The 18,613-nt window shown below is 34.2% G+C and overlaps 1 protein-coding gene across 1 annotated transcript; it reads left to right on the top strand.

The window, feature by feature from the left end:
- Positions 1–5,290: 5,290 nt before the first annotated feature.
- Positions 5,291–7,814, top strand: LOC140014937 (pentatricopeptide repeat-containing protein DOT4, chloroplastic-like). The gene has a single exon (XM_072066627.1). It carries the CDS (start codon positions 5,524–5,526, stop codon positions 7,552–7,554), a length of 2,031 nt encoding a protein of 676 aa, XP_071922728.1. The 5' UTR covers positions 5,291–5,523; the 3' UTR covers positions 7,555–7,814.
- Positions 7,815–18,613: the final 10,799 nt, after the last annotated feature.

Raw genomic sequence — 18,613 nt, 5'->3', positions numbered from 1 at the left:
CTCAGATGTGGTGTTTGGCTGCCAATTGCAGGATTTGATGCTGAAAAGTGCTTAAAATCGTAATTTAGAGGATTCGTCGTACGTGGGCCACTTCAAGCAGTGGGGTCCGCTTGAGAAGCTGAAGAAACTAAATTGTAATAGACTTTATCTTATTGTTTTTTTTATGGAGTCTTGTTTTAATTTTTGAATACCAAATTCCGATAAGAAAAAAATCCCCTCCTTGAATTTCGGGGACTACCAACGTAAGAGGGGAGAGGACTTCCAGAGGATTTGGTCTTTTTTCTGGGGATTTTGCGTTGTGCTACTGCGGAAAAAGACAGCAGGGGAGAAACAGAGGAGAGGGCCACCGTTGTTGATTTTGCATTGCTTTTCCATCTTTTGTAGACTTTGCAAAATTGGTTTTTCCATTGGATTGACCGAATTGAGTAAAAGAAGCAATTGAGAAACCTTTCTCTCGTATGTCTTGCTTGGCAATTAAGAGAAGAGAATAAGGGCCGCAATTGTTGACTCTTTGGCTTTGCTTTTCAATTGGCTTTGACCGAAATTGAAATAGGGCATCGGACTCTCTTTTACGTTGGCTTTTTGGAGACAATTGGACGCAATAAAATCCTTTGCTTTTTCCTCCTGTTGTTGACCGAAGTTGGAAGAATCGGTTCACAAACTTTCCCCAAATCTACACGCGCAGTTTGTCCTCCATTAATGGAGGGTTAATTCTCTAATTCTAGTCAAGGGGACAACTGACGAATTGGTTCAGCAATTACTGTGAGATCTAAACCGTTTTTAATTATTTTCTTCATTTATTGATATTTACATGTTCCCTGCTTTTAATTATTATAGTCTTGTGTATGATTGGTTAGTGCGCAATAATTAATTATTCATATAGGCTATTTTACTAAATAGGGGTAATTGAATCCGTAATTGTTCGTTATCTCTGTCTTAGTAGCAACTGGCGTAATTGGATTTATGTCAGGGGAACATACGATCTAGTTTAAACAAACCCTCGTAGCGTGTTTGTTAGTTAGGATTGAGCCTTTCTAATTATTAATGCAAGCTAGAAATTAAATCCTACGGTCGTACCTAGGATTGTTTCCGGGTTAAAGAAATAGTTAACGGTCGTACCTTAACTATCGAGAAATTAAGGAAAGGTTGGTTGTTTATCGCGTGCATGACAACTATAACTAATCTATTAATAAATGTTGGAATTATCTGTGAATCGATGATCGGTGCATGAACTATTTCTGAAGTGTACCCTTGGCTAGAGTTTCTTCAATTATTTCTTTTAATTAATTATTTTCTGCATTTTATTTATTTAGTTGGCATTTAATCCCAAAAAACCCCCTTTAATCTTTACTTGAAAAGAAACGAATTTCTCGCTAGTCCCTGAGAAGACGGCCCTACTTACCACTGTCTACTAGTGAGTGAATTCAGTTAAATAATCAATTCAGGTATATCGGATTAAGCAAACTCTTCAGGAATAGGGTGAATCAAGTAACCCATTGCACACTTAGAATCCCTGCTCCAGTACTAGAATTAATTATTGGCTGTGTTCAGGTGGTAGTAGGTTTTATTTATTATTATTGCACAGGTTTGACACCTATCACATATCTGACATGGATGACGGTTCTTGAGACTCTAGCTGTTGAAAATCTATTGGCCTTTGTTCATAATTAAAATTGGAATCATCCCACCATCCTTGATCATACCCGTTTGAATAAGGGTCATACCACGTTTGATATTGAGGTGAAAAATCTTCAAAAGAATCGATTGAAGCACTTAGACCATCTTGAAATGTATGGCATATGTCGATTGAATGATTTGAGGCAACATAAGTTCCAACACGAGTCTCATAACCCCTTCTAGAAATAAAATCCAGTTTATCACCAAAATACGGAATGTTAGCAGCCATAAACTATATATAAAAAAATAAAAGAAAAATAAAAAAAATAAAAACAAGATGAACTCAAAAAGAAACAAATTAATCAGGTACCAGTCCCCGACAACGGCGCCAAAAATTGACAGGTGCCGAACCTGTGCAATAATAATAAATAAAATCTAACTACCACCAAAAATAGTCAATAATCAATTCTAAGTACTGGAGCAGGGACTTTAGGTGTACAATGGATTACTTGATTTACCCTGTTCCCGAAGAGTTTGCTTAATCCGTTATACCATAATTAATTATCTGACTAAATTCACTAACTAGTAGACAGTGGCAAGTAGGGTCGTCTCCTTAGGGACTGGAGAGAAATTTGTTTCCTTTCGAGTCAAGAATAATGAGGGATTTTGGGATTAAATGCTAATGAATTAAATAAATCAAATGCGAAAAATAATAAATTGACAAAAATAATTGGGGAAACTTTAGCCAAGAGTGCACTTCAGAAATGGTTCAGGCACTGATCATTGATTCACAAATAATTCCAATATTTATTAATACATTGGTTATAGCTGTCATGCACGCGATAAACAACCAACATTTCCTTAATTTATCGATAGTCAAGGTACGACCGTTGACTATTTCTCTAATCCGGAAACAATCCTAGGTACGACCGTGAGATTTAATTTCTAAATTACATTAAGGTTTAGAAAAGCCCAATCCTAACTAACAAACACGCTACGAGGGTCTGTTTAAGTTAGATCGTATGTTCTCCTGACATAAACCCAATTATGTCAGTTGCTACCGGGACAGAGATAATCGAACAATTACGGATCCAACTACCCCTAATTAGCAAAATAGCCTATGTGAATAATTAAATATTGCGCACTATTCAATCATACACAAAAGTTAGAACAATTAAAAGCAGAAAACATATAAATACCAATAAATGGAGGAAGCAATTAAAATAATTTAGATCTCACAGTATTTATCGAACCAAATCCTTAGTTGTCCCTTTAACTAGAATTGGAGAGTTAGTTCTCCATTAATGGAGAACCATCCATGTGAATGGTTAGAGAAAGAGGCCCCCAAGACTTGACTTCGACAATTGATTGAAAGAAAGAAAAGATCGAAAGCCTAACAAGTAAAAGCCTCCCTAGGAGGAAGCTTGCGGAGCAGACCATGATGAATTAATCTCCCATCCGTCAATGTTGCAAGCCAACTCTTAATCACGCGGGATCCGGCTTTTCTCCTCTCGTTTGTTTAGTTTCCTATTCAGCTTCAACTACTCACCGTTCCTTTCCAAACGTGAAAGAAGGAATAAAAATAGACTAGCCTCCTTTTTTCTTTCCTAAGCAGTAGTAATCAAATGGTAGCCGGCCTTTTCTTTTCCTATTTTCTAGTTTCCTAAATACATTGAACTTCCTAATTTTCCTAAGAAGAAGATATTTCCTCATAATCTAAGATGTTTCCCAACTGTATTTGAAAACATGCTTCGTAAGTTTTCGGCTTGAATTAGGAAACTGCCATGCGTGAATCCCGTCATCTCTAGACTTGATAATAATTCTTGGAAAATTACCCCTTTTATTACATGTTGCTCATTTTCCTACAATTGGCACCATTATACCAAATATAAGTAGAATCAATCAATTAAAATAATATTTGGCTAAAATCAAGGAAAAAATAATTATAAATTTAGCAACAAATTATGACCTATCAACACCTAAACAACATGTTGGACATTCTGTCAAAGATTTTCCAGAAAAAGACTTGACAAAAACACAGGTGCAACAATTTCTTGGAATTGTCAATTATGTTCGGGAATTTATTCCCAAAACAGCAAAGCATATTAGTCCCTTGACTAAAATGCTAAAAAAGAATCCTCCTCCATGGGGATCTTCTCAAACCCAAGCAATCCAAAATTTGAAGAAAGAGCTTCTGGATCTTCCAACTTTACACATACCAACTGATGGGAAAAAGATACTTCAAACTGATGCTAGTGACAAATATTGGGGAGCTGTACTTCTTGAAGAGGATAAACAAGGAACCAGACATTGTTGTGGATTTGCAAGTGAAAAATTCAAAGTTTCAGAACAACACTATCATTCCATTTTCAAGGAGATTCTTGCAGTAAGAAATGGAATTAAGAAATTCTCTTTTTTCAAGATCCTATATCTGGATACATCTATTTTGATGTTTGCACCGTTTGTGAAGAATGCCAACTCTCAAAACTTCTTGAGTGTGAAGCCTCATATTTTATTGAATCTTCAAAGAATATGAAAAAATCTTAAATAGACCCACAGCCACTCGAGCTTTGCTGTTTTGGGAATAAATTCCCGAACATAATTGACAATTCCAAGAAATTGTTGCACCTGTGTTTTTGTCAAGTCTTTTTCTGGAAAATCTTTGATAGAATGTCCAACATGTTGTTCAGGTGTACATGTTCCATTGGAAATTTTCATTCCAAGAAAAGAAATTTCTTGTTTTGCCAAAATCATTTTCTTTTCAGAAATCATAATTCCATATTGCTTAACAATATTATGAAAATCATTAAGCAATTGAAAATGTTCTTCCCGAGTATTATTGAAAAGAAGATTGTCATCAATATAAACCAATGCAGAATGTAAGATAGGCTGAAAAATTTTTGTCATGGCTTTTTGAAAAAGTGAAGGTGCCGTTTTGAGACCAAAAGGCATGACCTTCCATTGAAAATGATGATTTGGAATACAAAAGCCTGTCTTGTGCCTATCATCAAGGTGAATTCCCAATTGCCAGAATCCAAATTTAAGATCAAATTTTGAAAACCATTTTGCTTTGGATATCTGAGCAAAAAATGTAAATCTATTGGGAATTGGAAACTTGTCATCAAGAAGGAAAATATGAAGAGGTTGGTAAATTACCAATCTCATCTTACCTCTTACCTGTTCAGACCTCTTGTTGACATAAAATGCTTGACATGCCCACTGAGAATCAGATATTTCAATGAGACCAAATTTGAAAAGTTCTTCACATTCTTGTTTTGCTAGTTTAGTATCTGGTTCTTGAGGTTTTGGCCTCTCTTCAGCATCTGGTTCTTGAGGTTTTGGTCCTGGTTTGCAGGAGAACTTCTATTTCTTTTGATCATTCTCATTTGAAATCTCAAAAAAATTCTCAGCTTTCTATTATGCTTGCACAGGTACCAATGGAGATGCCAAGTGAAGAAGGAAAATTATGGGGTCGGTATGATGATAACTGTCAAAAAGGTTTTCTTCAAGATATTATTGCTCATTTTAATCAAGACCGATTCTCGTATTTTATCTCGTTTTGTATTTTTGGAATAAAATTCTACACGATCTTAGGAGATTAGTCTGGCCGAAAGATTGAGATATCCTAAACGAAAAAAAAAAAAAAAAAAACTAATAGTAATGAGTTGCACTTGGCTTGATGCCAAGCAAGCCCTTCCAGACAGTTATCACCCGTAACCGGACAATTTGCTAAGCCACATAAGATGCATCGACCGAGCCTTTGTATTCAGATAACCTTGTGCAATTTGAATTTGTCCTTATACGTTACACCTGTATCTTTCCAATTTTATCGGATGTCCCCGAAGGGACTTTACTTTACACATGTAACCACAAAATTTGAGTCCTGCAGCTGAGATAACATTCAATATGGATGTGATCGCATTTCCATCAACATCCACCCAAACCCACTATCTCTTCTCCTCAACATCACCTGAAAGTCCACCCTTAAACCAGCCTTTTCCCATCATTCCAAACCAAACCCATGTCAGTCGCTGCAAATGCAGCTCAGTTGCTAGTTCTAAGCTTACCAAAACTCAGACCCACCAACTGTTTGATGAAATTCCTCTGTGGGATGCTTTCGCATGGAACAACGTTATCCAGACTCATTTAACAAATGGGGACCCAAGACAAGTCACTTCCACTTACCAGCGAATGCTTTTGCTTGGCGTCAGGCCTGACCGCCATACTCTGCCTCGGGTTCTTGCAGCTTCGCGGCTTTTAGGTAACTTGTCATTGGGCAAACAGCTTCATTGCCATGTTATAAAGTTTGGGTTCGTTTCTGATGCATATGTCACGTCGGCCATAGTTGATTTGTATGGTCAGCTGGAGGGCGTCCACGCTGCAAAATGGTATTTTAAGACTGCCAATTTCGACAGAAATAATGCTGTAGCGTGGACTTTGCTGGCTGGCATGTATGTGAAAAGGAATAAGCCTGAACTGGCGATTGACTTGTTTAACGAAATGATAGATCATGGGGGTAAAATTGTCGATGCTGTTGCACTGGTTACTGTTATTACTGCTTGTGGGACGTTGAAATCGTTGCGTGATGGGAGGCGTATTCATCAGATTGCTAAGGATTTTGGGTTGGATATCGATATTTTGGTAGGGAATGCTCTAGTGAAAATGTACATTGAATGTGGTAGTATCAGAGATGCGCGGGCAGTGTTTGATGGGATGAGGTGCAAAGATGCCATTTCTTGGACTGCGATGATTAATGGGTATGTGAAAAAGGGAGGGTTCAATGAGGGTCTCAAGTTGTTTCGGTTAATGATTGGTGATGGGATAAGAGCTGATGCCTTTGCAATTTCTAGTGTTCTTCCAGGTTGTGCTCGAGTGGCTGCAAATAAGAATGGTAAGGAAATTCACGGCCATCTGATAAGGAATGGGATTGACATGAACGTAACTGTCCTGAATGCTCTGATGGACATGTACGTCAAATCAGGGTCCATTGAGTATGCTTCAAGAGTATTTGCTGCAATGAAAGACAGGGATGTTATTTCATGGACCATTATGATCTTGGGTCATAGTTTACATGGACAAGGAAAGGTTGGGGTGGATTTGTATCACGAAATGGTGGAGAACTCAAGACTAGAAGCAGATCAGATGACTTTGGCTGCAGTCATCTATGCTTGTTACTCTGCCCGCATGGTTGAAGAAGGTCGGTATTACTTTAACTGCATTAGATCGCCTAAGGTTGCACATTGTGCCTTGATCGTTGCACTTCTAGCCCGTGCTGGTCTCTTTGATGATGTGAAGGCATTTATTGAGGAGAGGAAAATCTCAAGGCAAGGGGAAGTGTTAAGAGCATTACTCGATGGGTGCAGGGTACAGTGGAACACCATTAGAGGAAAAGCAGTTATTGAGCAGCTTTGTGACTTGGAGCCTCTTAATGCAGAGAATTATGTTCTGTTATCGAACTGGTACGCACATCACAAAAATTGGGACATGGCAGATAAATATAGTGAGACAATTAAGGATATGGATTTGAGGCCTAGAAAAGCATATAGTTGGATTGAGTTCAAAAACAAGATTCATGTCTTCAAGACAGGGGATGCATCTCACCCACGATCAGAAAGTGTGTACTCTGAACTACAGAATTTACAGAAGAGGGTAAAAGCAGAAGGATTTCAGAGTGCAGATTTTAGTCTCCATGATGTGTACGAAGAGAGAGAATGTGATCCAATTGGACATAGTGAACTCTTGGCTGTCTCATTTGGTCTTATCAATAGAGTAGCAGGGCAAACAATTCGCGTGAGTAAAAATGGGCGTGTCTGTCAAAATTGCCATAGTTTTGTCAAGGCTATTTCAAAAGAAGCGGGGGTTGAAATTGTATTACGAGATCCAGGTTGCTTTCATCATTTCAAGGATGGATGTTGTTCTTGTATGGACTGTTGGTGATTCGTTGACGGATTTTACAACTCTTGTAGTTTAGGATCCTTGAGGGTCAGAATGCACCTAAATGGTCATGAGCTAAGGCATCGATGGTCCTAAAGGACTTAGACCATACTCAAATTAGACAGTTTACCAGGCAAAGTCTAATTGATTGACGCAAACCAGACCACAGCTCCAAAGATGCTTCACCTGAAAAGAGTACATAATTTAATTTTTATCTGTAAACAAATAGATGACTGGAGGTTATAAAGTCCATTTTTTTTTCATTTGTGTACTGGTCTAATTCAGTTCTTAGGATAAATTTGATATTTTGCAACGTAGAGATCAAAAGAAAAACACAAGAAACTTGAACGACTATATTTCTCGACAAAGAACAGAGAAACTTCTGAAGTTGTGCGTCAGATTTTTAAGGAGTTCTGATGATTATACGAACTAAAACCCCTAACGACTGAGTCTCACCAATAAGGCTGCTGCTATGATACATAGAGATGACTCTTCCGCAGGTTGCACATTGCAATATCAAGGGAAAGATAAAGAAGTATGGTACATACATCGCAAGATCAAGTGAAAAGATAAGTAAAAAAAGAATAGGGTGGAATTTATAAGTTGCAGCCTTGAGACTGATCTAGGTCTTTCGGGACAAGAAAACTGAAAATAAAATACTCTCTCCATCCCACTTTGATAGGCCTGTTTTCCTTTTTCGTCTGTTCCAAATTATAGTCCACTTTCCAATTGAAAAATATAGTTATCTTTTAATTTCTCTAAAATACCCTTATTCAATGTAGGTTGTTATTAGTATAAATTATCTTATTTAATATAGATTGTTAACCTACCCCATTTAATACATTTAGATTTTTTAAAACAGATTGATATATGAAAAGCCAGCTTTGTTATTCTTTCAAGCCAAAATGTGAAATAATGTAAAATGAGGATTGATTCTTTCTTGATTATCAATTCAAGTTCTCATAAACCATCAATTCAAGTTTTCATGAATAATTAATATAAAGTTGTACTCTATTTAATGTAAGGGTATTTTAGGAAAATAGCAACCTAAATTTATTGTTCTAACAAAGTTAACTATTTTTTCTTAAATTATGTGGAAAAAAAAAACTAGAACTATCAAAATGGGACAGATGGAGTATGACAAACAACTCGATCCTAATAGAACCTAGTAATAGTTTTAAGAATAAAGTTTCTTGATTGGTTTAAACTCATCCCTGTGTTCTTAGTAATACTCCTAGTCCTATGATTTGTTCTAAGCACATTCCTTCGATTCGACCAATCCTTAGTTTTGTTTGTTTGAAAGTTGAAACAAACAAAAAAGTAGAGGAAGGGTTTTAATGGTTCAAATTGTACAATTCTCGTTGATGACAAAAAAGAAATCCTATATGGAACAGATGCTTTTGTTTTCATTTTTTAATTAAAAATATGCAAAATATGCTATTTCCGGGTGTTTGATAACCCCATTACCTTATCGTGCATAATTAGCTCACTTCATATTTGGAAAGGGGAAGGATGATCCTGATATCCCATTAAATATACTTACCAAGATAGTCTCACCATATATGCAAAGTCTCACTTAATTTGTATCTCATTAATTCCTTAAAACTCCTAGTTTCTTAACTCTCCCTACCGTTCTTTTATTTTCAGTTAAACGCTCCTTATTTCTTTTTCTGTTTTTCCACCTCAAATCTTTAGATGTCTCATTCTTTTTTTTTTTCCCTTACAAGTTCTTAGAACAACCTAACTGGCTAAAATTCATTATCACCTTAAAAGATTCCAATTTTAGACTAATAATAGACTACGTACCTCTCACACTTTTGATTTATGTTGATTTATACTTAAGTTTTTAATTTTTCTATCTTTTTGTATACTTATTAAAATCTGGTAAGTAATTATCCAAAATATACAAAAAATATTAAAAAATGAAAAAGTTGGGTATAAATTAACATAAATCAAAAGTGTGAGAGGTAGTTTATTATTAGTCTAAAATTAGAGTCTCTAAAGGTGATGCTGAATTAGCCAGTTTGGTTGTTTTAAGAGTTTGTAAAAAGGAAAAGAAAAAAAAAACTAAGAAGATATAGATTTGGGGGAATAGAAAAGAAAAAAAAAACTAAGAAGATATAGATTTGGAGGAAAAGAAAAGAAAAAAGGATCAACATTTGGAGAGTAACAAGAAAACTGAAAAATAAAGCAAAGTTAGATTTGGGAATGACCCCGTTGGACCATCACCCTAAAATAGGTTAAAATAGGAGTAAGAGTAGAACAAATATTGCCGATTGACCCCAAAAAAAAAAAGAGATACGTGGGAATGGATTTTGGAAGGAATTTATGAGATATATAGAGAGTAAATGGAACTTTGCTTATGTGACAAGGTTGGATTGGTGGGTGTACTCAACGAGTTTTTTAACAAATACAAGACATGGAAAACCTAGCCATGACTTCTTAAGTTACAATTCTTAACAGCGATATTTGTATGGACCTTTGTGAGTAAAGTATTTAGACAAAAACCTTTTATAATTTGAAATTCCTAGTAATTACACTTAAATTCCAATTTTGTAAATCCTATATTTCCAAACCCATATGTATAGCTTTGTCAAAAGAATTCTTTTAACTCTTTACGCCTATCTATTCTATAACGATTTAGGGCACTTCTTCAATCTTTCCTAGTATTACAAAAATCTATATCTATATGTATTATAGAGAGGGTTTTTAGGATGGTTAAATCGGAATGCTTATAACTCCTCATTCCCTTTTTTTATATAGAATTTTAAATTTTTTTAAATTGTTATATATCCTTTCATGTCTTTTGAATTTAAAAGTAAGAAGTAGCCCACTTATATAGGAATTTGATTTGAAATCACTGAAACTAAAAAAGTAAATAACAATATTTTACCCTTTAACTTAGTAATCCTTACTAAAAGGACAACTCATATAGAAAACAAAAAGGAAATAATATTCATTGGTCAGGGGTTTAAAATATCAATAATGCTACCATTAGTGAATTCTAAATTATGAAATCACTAAATAAAAAATAAAGTACTACTAGTCTAAAAAAACAAAATATGTATTTAAAGGGTTTTGGGAGGAGGTGAAGGGAAAAGAATAGGCAATTGGGTGGCAAGGATGGAAACCTAGAGGCGAGGGAAAGAGAATAGCGAAAAGTTAAAGAGCAGTGGAAAAAGTCGAAAAAGGAAGGTGAACTACTACAACATTGGAAGGAGAGAGATGGGAGAAAAAAGGATCGAATTGTGAGGATATGACATGAATGATAACACTGTGGTAAGAAGTTTGAAAGTTGTAGAAGGCAGCGAATAAATAGTTAGCAGGTAAGAGAGGATGGAAAGGATGATAGTTTTTAAAAATTTTGAAAATTTTAAAAACACATCTTACAAAGATTATTTTAAATCTATATTAAAGTTTATGAAGAATATTATTCTATAAACACCCAACAATTTTAGGATTACAAGATGGGAGAAAGAATTTTCTAAACTTAAGGGAAATGAATTAGTTATACTTTATATTTTTAATGTTAAAAATTTTGATATATGGGTATAACATTATATATTGATAAATAAGTTTACAATTGCTGTATCATGTAAATCGTTATACATTAAATTATTTTATTCAAATTGTTATCATATATTAACTGACAATATATTAACAAAATGTGGTTTCAACTTATTTAAGATATTAAAATTAAAAAAGTCCATTTTGTACTTATGAAATAAACTTTTTTTAACATGTTAAACATACATTTCTTTGAATTTATTTGCCTTTTTCATATACTTTATCCTATACTATAATATATAAATATTGTTTTGCATTGAAATATAAATCTGTGCATAGCACGGGTTAGAATACTAATTTATACATAAAAGAGCTGTATCATTAGATTATTACATATATGGATAAAGAACCCTATCATGTGAATTTTTTAGCTTGATTAATTAATTGTGTCGATTGAGTACATAGATGACAGTGAGAAACACTTGGATTGTTATATCTTAAAAGTGTGACTTGTAAATATAGATTATACTTCATAGTTCATTTAAAAGAAAGTGATCTAATTTATATCTCATTTCATGCCAGTATAGTTCAATGGTACAAAATTTTGCATGTTATCTATGTGACTTTAAAATTGGAGATGATTTTCTCTCCATTACACCTAAAATAATTGTAATACTAATATTATTTTTCAAAGTTAAAACTATCCATAATATATTTGTCCGCTTATTTAATATATATATATATATATAACATTTGAAATTAAATTGTTTAGAATTTACCATTAGATCAAACCCTAAAACTTTTATCATAAATTTGATCCATTTTATACCATCCAAATGCATTGTGCAAATTTAATAACAAAACATTCATAGATGAGTTTGATTTTTATACATGTTGATCTACCTGTGGAAGTAATACTATTGGCATAAATAGATTACTTTGTAAAAATTTATTTGTGTAGATATAAAATAATAGATAGATAAATGGAGAGAAAAGTAATGGAGAAGATCTTAACCCTAGTATCAATTTTGTGTATATAGTAAACTCAGGGTTAAGATCTTAATTTATCTATCTATTATTTTATATCGACATAAAATATACTACTGCTTTCTACAAAATTTAAAATTGTTAGTTCCCTGAAATTTATCATAAAATCTTAATTTGTCTCTTTATTTGGAGATATCGTGACCTCTCCAAATTTATAAATAGTTGAGCATTATTGGTGCTCAATGATCAAAATTTTCAAGCGAGGAGTCATCAAGTTGATGACGGCATTTAACTCATGAATATTCGAGTCATTTTGTACATAGTAGTGGTTATCTTAGAATCAACTGTCTCCATAACAACACTACTTTATACAATGAAAAATGGAAAATGCATAAAATGTGACAAAAAATATTGGGCACATAAACGCATTTGTTTTGACATATGTTAGGGTTTATTAAGCATTCTTAGATCAAGTATGTCTCAACTTTTGTTGGTTTTTACAATAATGTTTCTTGAATTCGAGGTTTTTTTCGATTTTCTAGCGAAACTAGCCAAAAATTAGATCAAGTGTTTCTTGCTTTGGATATGCTTAACATTTAAGAAGGCATAACGATATTTACTGAAGCAAAAGATCATTCATATATCAATTGATTGAAACATGAAGAACACATAATACAAAGAGGGCAGGGAATCCCACAAAACTTCATCTAAAATTATAATAGCACACTATGCTAGTTCATAAGCCACAGTTTTATATTTTCTAGAAATCCATGAATTTTGATGAGAGATTGTGTGAGGTAGGAAATTTTGAGCTCCAATTTGAAGCCTTTGGAACAGTTTTTTACGAAAACTCTCAACACGAGACTTGTTCGCCTATGATCATAGATGGGACAGAAAAAATATGCTCAAAATGAGTTCTAAAGAGAACGGAAAATGATGAAGAATAGGGCTGGTTTGTCAACCTTGCTCCCGTTTCTTTTTTTTTTCAGCAATTTTTTTTCTTTCTTTTCTTTTCTCTTCTTCCCTCACTCTAGATCTTGCATTGTTTCTCTCGTTTCCTTACTCTTTGCAAACCCTAAAACTCTCTTGTTTTCTATCTATATGGAACTCAGAACCACAAGTTCTATAAATGATATTTTGTGAAGAAAAATCTAGAAAATGACGAGGTGTTCCTTTTATTTGGATAGGATTTTGGAGGATGAGCTGTCCTAGTACTAACCAAGCTTGGAGAGAGAGAAAAGAGCAAGAAAAAACGAATCCAAATTGTAGACACCAAAATTTTTATAGATCATTTTATTTTTCTAAGAAAAATTATTTCATCTTATTTGATTTTTATTTGATTGTTTTTGCAGAAAAATCAGAAAGAAAAGGAAAAACAAAGAAATCAGAGGTTTGTTAAAAAAAAAAAATTTTTGCAATCCATAGCACGCGCGCAGTATCTTCTTCCTCCTCTGCCCCCAGACAGTAGTACAAAAAAGCTGGCAATGTTTTTGAGCAATTCTAATTCGTTTTGGCTCTTGATTTCATTGCCTTCCACGTCTAAACAAGTACAAGACAGCTAATCCTTCCTAATCTTATCTTGAGACACCTGGAAAATTGATCAAATGGATCAAAAATGGCCATGAAACCTGATTTCATATCTACCATTGTTCTTAGGGTTTGAAGAAGGGGTTTCGGATTTAAAAAGCGGGAAGGAGAGTCTTGGGAGGGGGCAGGAGAGAGAGAGAGAGAGAGGAATGAAAGAAAAGAGAGCAAAATTTTTTTTTTGGGAAAATGGGTACCAGCCTGGTTCCTTGCCAAATTCCGATGTCGATTTCAGCTTTTTGAGTAGTCTTTGTGTTTCTGCACTATCTCTAGAGGTAGTTGAGCAACTTTTGTTTTGGGAAAAATTAGGAAAACGTCCCCAAGCCTTTCAAATTGAAGCCCAAATTAGTGAGTTTGTCAGCCCTTGAAGATTTTTGCTGCAAAGTTCGGTTGCTTGGTTCAGCGTTTGAACGCATTTTTTTTTTAAATTTCTCCACGTTTATTTGGTGCCATAAAGTATCAAAAGTAACCTCGTTCATCCTTTTCCGTTCGTGTATCCTCAGATTGCACCGAATGTGTCAAAATTTTGCTGCTGCACTTGTTCTTCTTGTTTTTTTTTTATTTTCTTCCCTTTTTCTTCTATTGTTTTCTCCTTCCTTTTTGCAAGTCATTAGCCCAGATATCCGCTCCACAATATTGTGTTCGGATGTTTAGACCTCGTGTTAGTACATGGATCATATGGTTTTGTGTGTTTAGAAATTATTAGCTGCGATTTTTGAGTTGATGAGTTTCCAGTTTCAGAAGCTTCGTTAATCTCGCATGGAAAATTTAGAAAATTACAATTTGTCCCCCCAACTTTCGAATAATGGCATTAAGGCCCAAAAATTTGTGAAAAATGAATTGATCTTCTTTTATATGTCTTATACCTGTTTTAAGTGATTTATTTCTGGATTTTAGGATATAATTAAGGTTTAAACAATTTTGTTGGATTTAATATGCCTAGTTAAACACTTTTTTTCTTTTGGGGATTTATGAAATCAATTTAAGAAGTAGGTTAATGTTATTTTGTTGGGTTTTGGTGGATGGGTTTGTTGTTTATTTTCTATGGGTTATGACTTGAACTGTGGGAGCTAAAACCCAACATTTTTTATTGGGCTTGTTCTAGTAAAATTAGTGGACTAGCCCATTTTTTTTCTCCGGGTTTTCCTTCTGGCCGGAATGGGTTTGGGCCGTTATTGTTGCCCAAAGCCTTTCGGCTTACAAAACCAGAAACAAAATTTGCAATTGATCCCCTGATCTTTTGTTTAATTCCATTTTGGCCCTAAAACTTTCAATTAGGTTCTTAATTTAATTATAATTCGATCCCTAAATTTTATCTTTTATTTAATTTTGACCCCTAATGTTTTTAAGAATTATAATTTGATACCAAAAACTTTTCAATTTTTGTAATTAGGTCCCTGATTACTTTGATTTCTTAAGTACAATTTGTTTATCTTCTTTAATTGTTAATCATGCCTTATTTAAATACATTTAATTAAGTAAATTTTAAGGGTTTTATGTTTATTTATATTTCCTTATAATAATAAAGTGAATTTGCTATATGATTCCATTTTCTTTTAAATTGTTATTTAAATTGGTGACTTGACTATTTTGTTGATTTTGAAATATAAATAGGGCAAATTCTACCTCATTTAACTACTATTTCAAGGGAGGTAACTTCTATTATTATTTTAAATTCTTTTATGTGCTCATATGTGCTTTTTTATGTGTAATTGCATGTTTTGAATACTTTTTTATTTTATTTTATTTTATTTACTCATTTTATCCAGTTTAAATTTTCATTTATTTTTGATTATTTGTGAGGCACTTAAATGCTAATTTGTAATAGATAAGTGCACAAGAAATATATTTAGTTAGGCTATGTAATAGATAGATTTTATTTTCACCAAAAATGTAGTTAGTTAGGTTATTATTTTTCAAATTCCCCCTTTAGATTATAGTTAGAACCCCCAACGTAATAGTTAGTTTTTATATGCTTGCATGCTTGTGTGCTTATGTATTTATTCGCTTTCTCTAAGATTTTGCATCTAAATATTATATCTATGTATTATGTGCTTTATGTGCTTATTTGATTTAATTGTACTTTATATATTTTATTTATTTATAATAAGTGCATGACGTCACCACACTAGTCCAATGCTAGTTGTGCCCATTCTTCCCGATTTCTCACTAGTCGAACGTTGGTGAGGATTTGTAAAAATAGACTAGTCCAATGTTAGATCATTTAGGCCGTTTTCGCACTATATTCATACTTTCGCATGACATTTATTGCATCTCATGCATATTTTCCTATTTTAGGTTATTTTCATTTATATGATATTTTTCTTACTATTATTTCCTTATCCTCTATATGTTTGGACCATATCATTTAGAATTGCATCTCATTTTAATAAATTAGAAATAGATGAATCCATTTACTTAATTAGGTTAGAAAAATTACCCTTCGAATAAGGGAAATGAGCAAATGTGACTTTTTAACCTTAGCACGCTTCTATTCTCCTCTATAAGAGGAAAAATTGAATCACGAACTTTAGTTTCCCATACCCGTTATGTTTCATTCCCCTCCTCTAGGTCATTTTTTTTTTATCTACATATTATAATTTTCCTTTTCCGAGTCTAATATTTTGCATTCTTTGTGACCTCGCCAAAGAATCGTTTTGGACTTCACAGTTAATGTGATTTACACCAATTAAATTTTGAAAAGTGATAGAGCAATTATTAGGCACCTTTTACGCTGTTATTCTGTCATAATTTTGGCTACCTACTGTGCTAAGTATTGAGGTTTTGCTCATATTTGATATTTGTGTAAATTATAGGTGGTTGGTGTCAAAAGTGATCTCCCGAGGCAAATTTTCAGAAGACTCTTTATTTCATGGCGTGCTCACGCCAAAAACTGAAGAGAGACACCTAAAAGACGGACTCGCGGGATTGGTAAAAGAACAAAAGAAGAAAAAGGGAGGCTATCTTCTCTCGTGGACCGTAGAGGTGCAGAGGATTAAAACTCTATTCCTAGGGAAAGTAGAGGGTCTGACGCGCTCTTTCTTTTCGACGGCTACTTTGGGAGAAATTGGCAAAAGCTAGATTCACGTGGGATAAGGAGATTGGCTAGGAGCTTTCTTACGTTTTCGTTGGAATACCAATCTGCGGCGAATAAAAAGAAAACCAGATTCACATGGGATTAATAGATTAGCTTTAGTTTCTCCCTGTAGATGATTTTTACTCTCTGCTTTTGCTTTTGATAATTTTCGGTAGACCTTTTCTTTATTTTCTTCAGTACGAACACGAAACAAAAAGAAGGAAGACTTTTCGTTTGTCTCTTCATTATTTCATCTTTCTCAATTCTTTGGTAATTGAGCGGATGGAATCAATCAGACCATGCGAGATTGACATGATGAGGAGCGGCTAGGTTTCTCTTCTACCCAAAGGTCGAAGCAAAGGCGCAGTCCATAACATCTGTGAGATCTAATCGAACTTTCACTATTTCCTCCAATCTGTTACTATTCGTGCGTTTCCTGGATTAACTTTTTATGAGTATTTTATTAATTGAGTATCAACAGTCGGATATTTGATTTAATTTAATAGCCTACTGTCACGTTAACTAAATTGAATCCGTAATTGTTCGTTTAGTTGACAACTAGTGACAACCATCATAATTGGCTTTATGTTGGGAAAACGTAAGATCTAGTTTAAATAAACCCTCTTAGCGTGTTTATTAGTTAGAGTTGGGTTTTTCTAGTTTTAATGCAATTGGATAATTAAATTCCTACGGTCACACTTAGGATTGTTTTCCGGTTAGAGAAGCAGGCAACGGTCGTATCTTGGCTGTCGAAAACGTAAAGAAAAACTGGCTGTCAGAACTTGTTGATAGTTATAGCCAACCTAGTGACGAATGAATGAAATATCTTTGCATCGATGATCATTTAATTGGATCGTGCCTGAAAAGTTGATCCTTTGGGTAGAATTTTATTAATTGTTATTTTTAGTAAATTGTACTTGGTGAGTTAGTTTTTTAATTTTGTTTATTTTATTTTCATTTTCATTCCATTAAATATCCCCCAATTTTGTTCTATTGACTTGGAAAGAAACAATTTCCTATCCATTCCCTGTGGAATCGACCCTACTTGCCATTGTATGCAAATTTAATACTTTTATAAACAATTCTGGTATATCGGATCAAGCAAACTCTTTGGGGAACAGGGTGAATCAAGTAACTCATTGCACACTTAGGGTCCCTGCTCCAGTACTTAGATTTGTTCTATATTTAATTGTGGTGGTAACTAGGACTTTTTAGTAATTATTATTGCACAAGTTCGGCACTTGTCAATTTTTGGCGCCGCTGCCGGGGAACGGCGTTTTGGTTAATTTTGTTTCTTTCTAAGTTGTTTTCTTTAGATTTGTCTGGCATTTTTCTAGTTTGTACCTCGTTCTTCTCGTACATGCGAATTGATTTTCGACCCGAAAGTAGAGAAGGCTACCCGCCGAACAAGGAAAGAGACTAGACAGCTCCGAGAAGAGCAATCTAGCATTACATCTCAGAGACTAGATCCTGAGGTTGAGTCAATAGATTCGAGTGGTAATAATTCAAGTGACCCAGGCCAAAAGGACATCCCTATGGCGAATGCAAGAACACTAAGGGAGTTGGCTACTCCGAAATTGATCCAGCAACTTTTGTGCATTACATTTCTAGCTCTAGCTGAGAATACTTCCTTCAAATTGAAGTCAGAGTTAATTCACCTCTTACCCTCATTCCATTGCCTCTCAGGTGAAGAACCCCATAAACACATCCAGGAATTCGATGTGGTATGTTCTAGTATGAAACCTCCAAGGATTACTGAAGAGCAGATCAAAATTAGAACATTCCCTTTCTCCCTCAAGAATGCAGCGAAGGATTGGTTATACTACCTACCTGCAGGTAGTATCACAACATGGGGCCCAACTGAAAAAGAAATTTTTGAAAAAATTCTTCATTGCATCTCGAACTGCA

This window comes from Coffea arabica, chromosome 10e (assembly GCF_036785885.1).
Source record: "Coffea arabica cultivar ET-39 chromosome 10e, Coffea Arabica ET-39 HiFi, whole genome shotgun sequence".
NCBI classification, from domain to species: Eukaryota; Viridiplantae; Streptophyta; class Magnoliopsida; order Gentianales; family Rubiaceae; genus Coffea; species Coffea arabica.
The sequence above is the reverse complement of the archived record's forward strand: the minus strand, read 5'-3'. Positions and strand labels throughout refer to the sequence as shown.